Raw genomic sequence first — 12,923 nt, 5'->3', positions numbered from 1 at the left:
AGTTTAATACAAATTATTGTTAAAACAAGACTATTATTATACAAATTATTGTTAAAACAAGACTATTATTAGCTTACATAACAACTGTCACTGTCAAGCAAGGTCCATAGGCAACTTGTCGTACAGTAAATTATCAATAAATAAAGATTATTGAGAAAAATATGAGTGGTGCGTTAATTTTGTCCAGGAGTTTATTTACGTATATGTGTAGGAGAATTCAGATTTAGGGCCGGTACTTTATGTCTCCGTTAACAGCCGGTTAGTTAACCGAGGTTTAATCGGGACAGAAATATATGCAAAACATAGACATAAACGCAATTATACTTATTATTATATTCATAAATAATTATAATAATAATTATAATTGCTTTTATTACAACGCAAGAGGCCCTATGGGGTACTTTTCTGTCCCGATTAAACCCCGGTTAGCTAACCGAGGTTTAACCGGGACATAAAGTACCTGCCCTTAGAATCACTATTCGATATAATTCTCTAGATCTCTGGGTCTAAACTCGGACGATGATGATGAGTTAATTGTAACTCTGGCCGTGAAGTTTCCTAATTCACTTAGTAACATATTGTAGCGTTATATTGACAATATATTTTTAGGTTTAGAAAAGAAAGCTGGCATCCTCAAACCTCAAGGATCTTTAGAAAAGTCCAGAGAAGAACGGGAGTTGATGAGTAACAATCCAATAGAGACAGTTCCTAGTGCCAACTTCATCAATACGCCTATTAAACCGGAAGTCACCAAAAACAAACGAGGAAAACAGAACGTAGCTTTGCAGTCAATATTTAAAAAGATGGAGATGGAAAATAAACAGGTATGATTAAATTACATTTTTATATTTAATCCAAAATAAAATAATATTCATATTTTAGGTTAAGTTCATCGTCGAAGACTCCGAAAAGGAAAAATCGGTCAAATTTGATTCAGTTCCCGCTCAAGCAAAAACCCCGCAACAGCAACCCCAGAACCAAGCCTTTAACTCGCCATTAAGAAGCCAAAACTTCAACAAAAATCTTCCTGCCTTTCCCATACAACCCCCAACCCAACCGGATTACCTCACTACACTTAGGAACATGCCAAATATGCAAATGAACGACAGCAACTTCCAGTACCAGAAAAAGGACCCTGGAATACCGAATATGGGAGTTCAAATAATGCCGCCGTATCAGAACATGCACTCCAACAAGAACGTACCGCTGAATATGAACCAGATAAACCAGAAACCTATGGGATATCAACAACAGAACACGTTTACTCCGTCAACTCCTTTTCAAAACGTGTCTTTCCCACCATCTCATCCGTTTAACACGTGGAAAAGAGAGGAGGCACCACCGATGCCGAATCAAAGTTGGTGGCAGAATAATCAGCAGTCCCAGCAGAATTATAGATCGGATTTTCAGTTGAATTTTCCCCCTTATTCAAACCCTGTGTCTTCGAATTATATGAATCAAGGTAACTACCATCTCTTTTTTTTTAATATTGTTTTGATACATTAGTTAGGTTGTGTCGGGTAGTTCTTTCAGGACAACAGACACAGTAAAACACAGGTTAGAATAAAATAAATATATTGAGGATATTTATACAGGGTGTTAGTAAATAAGTATGAAAAACTTTAAGGGATAATTTTACATGAAAAAATAAGGGCAGTTTGCTCTATAAACGTATGTCCGCAAATGCTTTGTTTCCGAGATACAGGGTGTTGAAATTTTTATTTCAAACTGCCAATTTTTTTATTGTTCTAAGACCGGTTAAGATATGAAAATAACATTTGGTGGGTTTCAAGAGGTAGTTATTACGCATTTTTTGACAAACAAATAATAATTTTATATTCATCCTTGGCGCGCCTACGGGTAATGGTCTGAATTTTTTTAAAGAAAAAAATGGCACGCCACTGAGATATTTCAAATTAAAAAAAATTATTTTTGTATTCCACTTTTAATTTATGAAAAAGAACCTTTCTTGTATTTTTAAATACACGAGAAATAAGGTTTTTCTCGTGACACATCCCCCTCCAGGCCGAAACCAAATTTTTTGAGTAGTATGGACATCTATATTATTAACCTATATGTTTCCTGCAGCCGATTTTGATGATATACATAGTTATAAACAAATGAAGATCGAAAAACGGTAAATTATCGCTTTTTTCGTCTATTACCAAAAAGTTAAGCACTTTAAAGAAATTTGAGAGTAAGAAACTCATAAATCGTATAAAAAACTTCAATATGGCATTCGCTGAATATGTCCAACCTTATTGGTTGCTTAGAAAATTGCAAAATAAATCATAAATATTGAGTTTTTATAAATATTCGTAACTTAGGTAAAAATTAACTTAGAATCTTCTTATTATGCGGAATCCCGAGACTTCTTGTCCTTAAATTATATTTTAAATTTCAAGGCAATTGGTCAAATAGTTTAAAAGTTATTTAATTTATTTTTCCCAAATTCATTTTTTTTGCAACACTATAAGTCAGAAAATTATAAGGTTACAATAATACTTCGTACAGTTTATGAAAGAAGAACATTTATACTATTACTTTAATTAAAAATAAATGACAAAAAATAATTTTAAACAGTGTAAAATTATTTTGCAAAAACATGTCCATTTTTTGCTTACTTATAAACAATTAGAATAACTTTTTAACCGTTACCCGTAGAAAAATTATTTTTTCATATTTAGAAAGACTGAATTTTTATACACATTTAGAAAGAAAAACAACTGTTCTAGGACATTTAGGGACAAAGTTAGCCCCCCCCATTTTTTTAATTCACATGTTTTTGCAAAATTATTTTGCAATATCTATAATTATTTTTTGTCATTTTTTTTAAATTAAATTAATACTGTAAATTTTCTTCTTTCATAAACTATCCAAAATATTACTGTAACTTCATCATTTTCTGACTTACAGTGTTGCAAAAAAAATTAATTTTGGATAAACAAATTAAATAACTTTTAAACTATTTGACCAATTGCTTTGGAATTTAGGGTGTAATTTAAGCACCATAAGTCTCAGCATTCCATGTAATAAGAAGGTTCTAAGTTAATTTTTACATAAGTTATGAATATTTATAAAAACTCAAAATTTATGATTTATTTGGCAATTTTCTAAGTAACCAATAAGGATAGACATATTCAGCGAACGCCATATTGAAGTGTTTTATACGGTTTATGAGTTTATTACTCTCAAATTTGTTTAAAATGCCCAATTTTTTAGTAAGAGACGAAAAAAGCGAAAATTTACCGTTTTTTGATCTTCATTTGTTTATAACTATGTATATCATCAAAATCGGCTGCAGGAAACATATAGGTTATTATTATAGATGACCATATTACTCGAAAAATTTGGTTTCAGCCTGGAGGGGGATGTGTCACCAACACGATATTTTTTTTCCTTATTTCTCTGAACTATAGAAACTTATTTCAAATACTTTGTAAACGTTAAGATATTTTTTTTTGCATAAAAACGGCGCCTCATATGAAAGAAAGACAAAATCGAATTTTTGTCGTAAATTGAACGAGGAATTCAAAAATGATTTTTAATTTGACATATCTCAGTGGCGTACTATTTATATCTTTAAAAAATTTGGGCCATTACCCGTACGCGCGCCAATGGTGAATATAAAATTACTCTGTCACCTTTAAAGGAGGTAATTTTGAACATTTGTTGTAGCCTTGTACATAGTTAAAATCTTTTTAGAAATATTTTCTGTTATTGTTCTAGTTTGGCATTATCATATTGGAGAGTTCTTGATAAATGAAAAATACGCGCAAAGATGTTTTATTTTTTTTGCATAAAAACGGTGCACCATATGAAAAAAAAGATAAGAAAGGTTTTTTATCATAAATTAAACGTGGAATACAAAAATAATTTTTAATTTAAAATATCTCAGTGGCGTACTATTTTTTTCTTTTAAAAATTCAGACCATTACCCGTAGGCGCGCCAATGATAATATAAAATTTTTATTTGTTTGCCAAAAAATGCGCAATAACTACCTCTTGAAAACCACTAAATTTAATGTTGTTCTGAAGCTATTTTCTTGTGGCATTTTTACAATTTTAACTATTTATACTGGGAAATAAGCTTTATATGCTTATTTCCCATTATAAATAGTTAAAATTGTAAAAAAAACACCAAATTTAATTTTCATAGCTTAAAAGGTCTTAGAGCAATAAAAAAATTCGCAGTTTGAAAAAAAAGAATGTGTGTACTTTGTACGCACGTAAGAAGTTATACTTCAAATATACTTTAAACAGTTTCTCTACTACTTTCCAAAAAATTTTATTAAAACAATACCAAAAATTAAAAAAATAAAAGAATAAAACACACACAAACACATTGAAAAATGCCACAGATGATTTCTGAACAATAATTGTTGCCAAAAATTTTAATTAAATACGTATTTTCTGAAAAAAATTATATAATAATATACTTACAATCATAAAATCTATAAAAAAAAATAAAAAAATGAAATAACTTGCATTGGGCTTGAACCTATTTCCCGTGTATTCCGCCGTACGAGAGTCGAAGCGATTTCAAACTGCACCACCTTCGCGTACACGTCATGTGGGAATATACACAAACTGAACAACTTTTTGACTTTTTGTTTATATGAATTTTTGTAAGTTTGATTTTTGTCGAATTAAAATACAACAATATATAGAGTAAGAAAACGATACATTAGATGAAAATTTGTGGAAAGTTTGTTCGTAATCAGAGTATGTAAATAGAGCTTTTCATCGATTGTCATTTGTTTCAAGCTTCTGTCATGTGTCACATAATATTAATATGTCTACGTCATACGTCTTTGATTTGTATCATTTTATCATGTATGTATACCAATAACGTATGACGTAGATATATTAATATTATGTGACACATGACAGAAGCTCGAAACAAATGACTGTGAATGAAAAGCCCTATTAAAGCATTGCCTACTAGGGGTATAGCATAGCAAGTACTAGGTAAGTACATTATTTTTTTTACATTTTCCAAATAGGTATGTAGATAATTTTTTATTGGAATACAACTGAAACATTTAGAATTACATACCTGTGGCTTTTTAAAACTATTTAAAAAGTCACTATAATTATAAATTTGATTTTATTTCTGTCCTCACAACAATAAAAACTAATATATTATACAACATTTTTGTTTACCGATAACCTCCATATTGAACAATTATTGACAGATCATTTCAACACCCAATCAGAGCCCGTATAAAGACTAATACCAAACTGTCGGTGTGCGCATGCGCGCAGATCAGTATAAATTCACCCTCAATCTCAATCGCGCCTAAAGAAGTATAACTTCAAAAATTCAACACCCCGTATCTTGGAAACGAAGCATTTGCGGACATAGTTTATAGAGCAAACCGTCATTATTTTTTTATGTAGAATTACCCCTTAAAGTTTTTCATACTTATTTACTAACACCCTGTATATACAGTTCAAAATTAAAAATAACAAAATAAAATATAATTCTATCTTCGCACCGTTCCGGAGAAAGCTCCCTTGATGGATGTCTACAAAAGGAAAATAAAATTGTATTTATTACCATCAAAAGAAAATGAAGGTAATGTAATACAAGAAGCAATTACACACAGAGTCGTACCCGTACATCCTTCCTTACACTTCACTACAGTGTAAGCACAAACACTCCCACAATTACAATATCAATAACTATACGGACGCACAACAACTCCGACTCGGAGCTGGCGGTAGCTGTTCACTCCACGGCTACACGAATCCCGTTCAATTACGAGCGGCGGATCTCCTCACTACAGAATTCCACCACTTAGGTTGGTCTACCTGTTCACTACACTGGTTAGCCAGGGAGTCTAGAGCTTGATCGCCGCAAGACTGATTACTCTCCTTCGGTAGTCTCCTTAACCCTCTTCTTGGCAATGTAACAAAGTAACATTTTCATTTTAGGTCCTAGGTGAGTTCTACGTAACTTGAGTTATATTTTGTTAGTCATATTTTGTACTACTAATATAAAACTATCCCTAAATGGCAATAGTTGGCTTATATTTTTATTATGACCGATTTCTGATAACTTCTAATTGAAGCCATCTGTCATCTGTTGGATATATTTGATAAAGTTTTGAAAATGTCCTTAACTGCTTCTACTAGCTTTTAATTTTTTATAAGAAATAGTGAGTTTTTTTTAAATTTGGTGATTGTTTTATATTGACGCGATAACGACGCGATAGCGGAGTTCGGACAATCAGTCGAGTGCGGGGAAAACACTTTCCGCATGAGTTAGGAACAATATTTTTTCTAGGGCCGTACGTTTGGAAAAAATGCCACAAAAAGTAGAATTATATCAATTTTTATTTAGAAGTGAAAATACACAAATTAATTCTTTGACAAGGTTGTAAAAACCAAACTTTCAATATAATGAGTTACCACGTCGACGATATTGGTTTCCATGACGACGATTCAAAACCATTGTAATTGTCTACTGATCTGACTTTTAAATATTATGTCAAAATAATTTTATTTCATCGAATTATCAGTAGTAATTGCACAAGAGCTCTAAAATTTTATATTAATTTTAGAGATCGAGTGCAATTTGTTGCGATTATTTCATGAATAAAACTGTTAAAAATCAAAATTTTATTGTAATTTATTTATGTAAGTACAAATTAGTACAATTAAACACACAGTTGTTATAAATATTTTACGGTTGAAAGCCATCACTTTTATAATTTTTAAAACATTAATTGTCATTAATGTCACTGAATGTATTTTTTCATAGCAACGAAGGGCATCTGACATAATATACTTGACGACGGGAAATTATCAAAAATTATCGGGTATAATATCACAAGAGAGTGAGAATAAATTGAAAATAATGCGACAGTTTTTCGAAAATTTGTTGTCTGCAAATTGCCCAATGACAACAAATTTGAGTAAAAATGAAGCATTATTTTCTAATTTATTCTTACTGTCGTGTGATATTCGTAAGATTATTTTTTAATACGTATATTATGGATATTTTCTTAAATGTGCCAGTTGTCAAAACTAGGAAACTGGTTGCCATTAAACAGAAACAATCTACTTAAAAATTCTATCGGTAATTTTCTACAGTAGATAATTCTCAGTATAATTTTAATCTGATTGATCAGAATTAAACACGTGATTAAATATCTTACTATACGATTGGAAGTTAAAATCGTCAAAAAATAATCAATTTACTTTAGATTTCTGTAGCTTTCTATTGGTCAGAATCTCCTATGAATGAAATAATCGCGCTAATTTCATTAAAACATGAACACAGTAAGATAAATTTGAAATAAATTAGTAAATAATCTAAATATTAGTTTATTGCATGTATTATAATATATTATAATGCCATATTACAAGGTATTTTACCTTTCCGCACGCCGTGCGAGAAAATTTACTTTTACGCACGCCGTGCGGAAAAGTGGAACTTTCGGAAACGAAATGCGTGCGTGAAAGTGGCTCTTTTAGCACGGCCGTAGAAAAACACACTTTCCACATTTTTATATTCGTTTGCCAAGAAAAGGGTTAAATACGCTCTTGGCTGGCTTACTTGGATGCCTCGGAGTAGAAGTGGAAATGAGTGGGGAAGCGCAGGCATCGGGAGGCGTGCGGTTCTCTGCTGTCGATCTGCTGAAGGCATATCATTACAAGGTTAAGTTTATACTCCAGTGTAAATCCTATCCCATCCATCTCTGGCAATGCGTATCCTTATTTCTTTGTTTATATCCCAGTTAGCGTTAATGCTGGCACCCAAATAGGTGATATTGTGGACTCTTTCTAAGTTTATTCCATACAGTCTGATGTTCATTGGTTGTAACTCCGTTTTGCTGACAACCATAAATTTTGCCTTAGAAGCCCATATTCAACATATGTTTCGGTCACCCTGTTTATAAATCGGTGCAATTCTTTTTCATTGGATGTGTCGTCTGCATATCTGAGGTTTAATGCCTGCATCTTCATCTGAGAATCCTCTGAATATAAATTCGGAGTAGATATCGAAAAGTACAGGCGATAAAATACACCATTGCCTCACTTCACGTTGTATTTCCACTGCTTCCGTCGTGTTCTCACCAATTCCTATGTTTGCACATTAATTACAATACAAATTGTTGGCACAGTGGACTCCAAACCCTTTTTTCAGTGCGTCATTAATTTTGACGCCATATAGGACTTTAAGAATGTCGCAAATCATTGCATGACATTTTAGTTAAATCTGACAGTTGTCAGAATATTTATATTTATGTAAACATCAATATTTATACAAATAGTTGCCAGAATACAGTTGAGTCCCCGAGTCTTTACCCGTGCGTCATCATTTAAAGCATACGAAATAAGTCGGAAATTTACTAAACGCAACATTAAGTGACAGAAAGTGGGTATTATTAGTGTATAAAATTTGACGTTATCAAATAAATAAAATACCAAATTTAAGTTTTGCTTTAAAATTTTGGTGCATAATTACAGCTACATTTGAAGTAGCTTAATAAATTCTTTTATTGTCATTGATTAATAAATAAATAAACAATTTATAAAAAAATTAATAACATATTTTCTTTTTGTTATTTTATTCACTTTGACGGAACATTAAACACAAGCATTCCTTAAATATGTCAACAATGAGGTTATCTGTACGTTTTCAAAATTTATCGTAAAATAACATAAACTTATCATAAAATTTTTAACTCCAATATAAAATTAGTTGTGAAAACAACTGTTGTGTACTATAAAAAACTTCAAAATGCAAAAATTCGACAAAATAACAGCAAAAAATTCAACAAACTGACAGCCACAAAATAAACAAACCAAAACGTCAGAAATTGTACTTAAAATATGTGAAAACATCCCCAATCGTCTTTCTTTATACCTATCTCTTTTCAATGCACTGAGTCTAGATCGTACATAAAAATAACATGTGTTTTTACTTAATAACAGGCGGCAGCTGGTTTGTCATTAGTTTCATGCGTGGAAGAGAATGATGCTAGATAAAAAGTATGTGTTTTATCTCGCCAGGTATTAATGACGCACGGGTAAAGACTCGCGGACTCAACTGTATTAATATTTAAATGTTCAAATAAACCAATGACATAAAATATTTATATTTAAGTCACCGAAAAATACTAACCTAGAAATTACAATTATTGTCATTTTACCATATGATATTGTAAAAATAGTGTCACGATCGGTTACTTTTGTGTCAAATTGTCTTTATTCGCATTATTGATTGGTTATCTATTTAGAGTGTTGTAATCGCCAACCAATTATACATCTTTAAGTATAAGTCGTTTTAATATGCAAATACCCGTCAAGAAATACATAATTTTCTAACTTCAATATATATTGTATATAATATTCAATATATAATAATCACAGAGGTAGGTTTTTTCTGTCACTTTCAACTGTAATGCGTTAGAGAGAATTCGATAATCTGTGACGCATAGTCATTTTATGTATATTTTTCACCCCCGAGAAGGGGGAATCCCCCGCATTTTTGTAAAATGCAGGGGATGTAGAATTGTAAACTTTTTCGTATATAATAGACAATTTCAACTACCTATTCCCAAATTTTCATCCTTCCTTTATTTTTTTTAGGTTTTCATAAAATTTTGTGTTCTTTGTTCTTTGAGTGGGCTACTAACATTAACGCGATATTCACATACATTATAACGACGTTCGGAAACCACTCGGTATGTTTTGGCGCATGACACTGACGCATACGCATTTTAGTACTGTTTATTTTGCCGCATACCGTATTTTATTCATACGCATTTTCATTCCGTAAATTTTATGTCTTTAGGTCTTACAAACAAACCGAATAATCAAAACAACACCAGCGATGTATTTGGATCCCCTTGGAGTAGTTATTTGGGTAATTTCATGAGTGAAGGAAACACCATGAACAACTTAAATTTCGACAGCAACGCTAGCCAAGCAATGTCTACAATGTCTGTGAGACAAGCTATGTTGAAGGAGGCCAATTTACCGGGAGCTCCTGTGGGTCCACCTGGAAGCGGAGGGCCTATAAGCCGGCTGCCCAATATCAATCAGGTTTGTAGAAAATTAAAATATTTACTTGGTTATTTGTTCATTTGTAATTTGTTAATTTACAAATCTGTACAAATCTCAAATTGTATGGAATGGATTTGTTTAAAATAAAAAAAAATACTTACAAAAATTTTCTACCAGCTCTTGATCTATAAACTGTGGTAATGTGGACAGTTGGCGTTACAAACTCCGCCGCCCCCCACCCGCAGAATCAGAAACGGGGCCCCCTTTAAAAAATTATTGAATGCGACTTGTGTAACAAAAACTTATATGGGTTATAGCCCAGTAAATAAACGTGAAATACGGCGATACCGTGTAATTTTCAATGTCACCACCAAACTGGTCGTCAATACTTTTTGAGTTATTTGCGAGAGAAAATGTTCATTTTTCAACAAAAAAAAACACCTTTTCTGGCGGTTTTTCGAAAATAACTCAAAAAGTAAGTATTGGACCAAAAAATACTCTTAGCAAAAATAAAAAAATTTTCTTATTCGTAAAATTGCAAATCGAATATTTCAACGTGAAATAACCAAAAAATGTAGCACATTTTGGGGATATCCCATTACAACTTTTTTAAAGTCTTTAAAAAAAAGTGTTTATTTTATTTTTATTATTTTTAATTTCTAGCATCAAAACTAAGGGAGTTACGCTCAAAATAAAATTAAACCCAGTTTTGGTAAAAAGAATCGTGAAAATCTCTCCCCATTTTGCACCTCAAATAAAACTAATCATTACCGCTTTAAAAATTACTTAACTTTTTTTCTATGACCTGTAAGTTTCACCGGTTGAAAGGGTTGAAAGAGCTCGAACGAGTCACTAATCACGAGTGTGCATATGCAAAATTTGAACAGTACAGTACGACAATTTTTGTCGCACAGAAAAACAAAATAATACCAAAATATTTATAAAAGTACAACCTACATTTCTAAAAATCATTGAGAATTTTCGGATCACTAATATCTTTTAAGTTATTTTGAAAAAAAGGGCGGTTTTCCAAAATTTAAAAAACTTTTTTACTATAAAACCAAATTGTTTCGAAAATAAGAACTTTAAACTGGTCAAACTTACAGATCATAATAAACGTATTAAAGCATATCATGCTTTATATAAACATCATATATAAAGTAATTGGTAAAGCGCTAACGATTAATTTTATTTGGGGAGCTAAATAGGGGGAGATGTTCACGATTTTTTCCAAAAAAAGAGTCAACTTTATTTTGAGTGAAAGCTATAAACTTTTACAAAAAAAAAATTCATTGCAACACGAAACTACAGCCGCATTATATTCTAGTTCAATCAGAGAGTGGAGCAAGCACCTCCGGTTTCGAAACTTATTAGTCTCTCATCAGGAGGCACATATGCTGCATTAGTTTTTGATTTACATGTTTTCTCTGATTGGAGTACGAAGGGAACCATTCTCGTTGGAACTTTACCGCTCTGAGCAGATGGGACGTGAATTATAAATTGTCAAATTCCCTCATATTCTTTAGTCTCAGCATCCGTATATGGCTTGCAAATTTTAGAAACCTCGGAGGTGTAACCAGAGAAGGTTCCCATTGTTTTCAATCTGGTGGCATGTAGAGTAATATTTTTAATATTATTTGATGTGCTATTAGATTGAAAACTTTAGTCTTTTGCTAGCAGTTGCCGCTAGGGCATCCCTGCCATTTCGTTCGTTGCAATCCGTAACTGCACGTCGGGGTTTGTCCTGGTTGGGTCAGAGAGCATATGTGCCACCTGATGAGAGACTAATAAGTTTCGAAACCGGTAGAGGTGCTTGCTGCACTCTCTGATTGAACTAGAATATAATGCGGCAGTAGTTTCGTGTTGCAACGAAATTGAAAATGGTTATTCATTTTTGACAAAAATTATACTTTATTATGTCATCAATACTAACTTCTGTATTCTCGTTTATTATAGCCTCCACCGCAGGAACCGTCCTTCTTCCAAAACCAAAACAACGCCCCTGGTTACTCTCTGTTCAATAACAGCTGGACGCCCAACCTGCCGGGCCAACTAAGAAACAACAAACCATCCGAGAACAACACCCTCAACCACTTACCGCAGCAATCGCTCTTTAGCGGCCAGGGCCCCAAATCTTTGGCGCAATTGCTCGAACAGCAGAGCCAGTTGTCGAAGAACGACTTATAGGTTATTAGCAGCACGAAGGTAACTTGCGAGAGAGAGATTCTTAACTTTACTAAAACGGGAGAAAATTTGACTTGAGACAATATTTCGATACCCAAGAGCAATAAACGAAGACCAAACGAAAGGGTGTAAAAAATATTTTAGACAAAAGAGTTTTTCTTTCGAATTTTATTAAGGTAACCGTTTTTTAAATAAGGGTTAACAGGATATTGAGAATATCTTAACAAGACGAGTCTAATAGGGCGAGGTATTTAATTTTCCATCTAATAAATAAACTTTGACATATGTTATCTATTTTTGAACATGAGCACTACAGAAGAAGAGACTAAACTAGCCGAAAGGGAAAGTAAATCGATTTTATTGGTTGATGGCTTCTTATATAATATTTTCTGTTTATTTCCACTAAAGTACTCTACTGTACTGTGATGTCATCCATAAAAACAAAAAAAGTTAAATATACGTATTTTATGTAATTGGGTTTCTCTGTAACAATTTTTACTTTGTTGATATCTTCTGCAAAGCATTTTTGAAATGAAAATTAGAGATATTATAAAAACCAAGAGGAAATGCAAAATTAAACTAGCTATTACCCCACAAAACAAAATATTTGGTATACTCTATACTCTATAGTATAGTATAAAAGAGGGAAATACAGGCATATTCAACTGAGTGTAAATACTTCTTGTAGAAAGAGGACAGAAAGTGGCAAATGTGAC

The 12,923-nt window shown here is 32.2% G+C and overlaps 1 protein-coding gene across 1 annotated transcript in view; it reads left to right on the top strand.

The window, feature by feature from the left end:
* The window catches only part of LOC114334060 (nonsense-mediated mRNA decay factor SMG7-like), a 94,210-nt gene extending 81,530 nt beyond the window's left edge, over window positions 1-12,680 (top strand). The window contains exons 9-12 of the mRNA XM_028284067.2: window positions 610-824; window positions 883-1,462; window positions 9,812-10,062; window positions 11,980-12,680. Coding sequence (XP_028139868.1) covers window positions 610-824; window positions 883-1,462; window positions 9,812-10,062; window positions 11,980-12,210 — 1,277 coding nt within the window. The 3' untranslated portion in view covers window positions 12,211-12,680. The remainder of the gene's footprint in view (window positions 1-609; window positions 825-882; window positions 1,463-9,811; window positions 10,063-11,979) is intronic.
* Window positions 12,681-12,923: the final 243 nt, after the last annotated feature.

The sequence above is a fragment of the Diabrotica virgifera genome, chromosome 1 (genome assembly GCF_917563875.1).
Source record: "Diabrotica virgifera virgifera chromosome 1, PGI_DIABVI_V3a".
NCBI classification, from domain to species: Eukaryota; Metazoa; Arthropoda; class Insecta; order Coleoptera; family Chrysomelidae; genus Diabrotica; species Diabrotica virgifera.
This window is presented reverse-complemented; position numbering and strand designations above follow the sequence as displayed.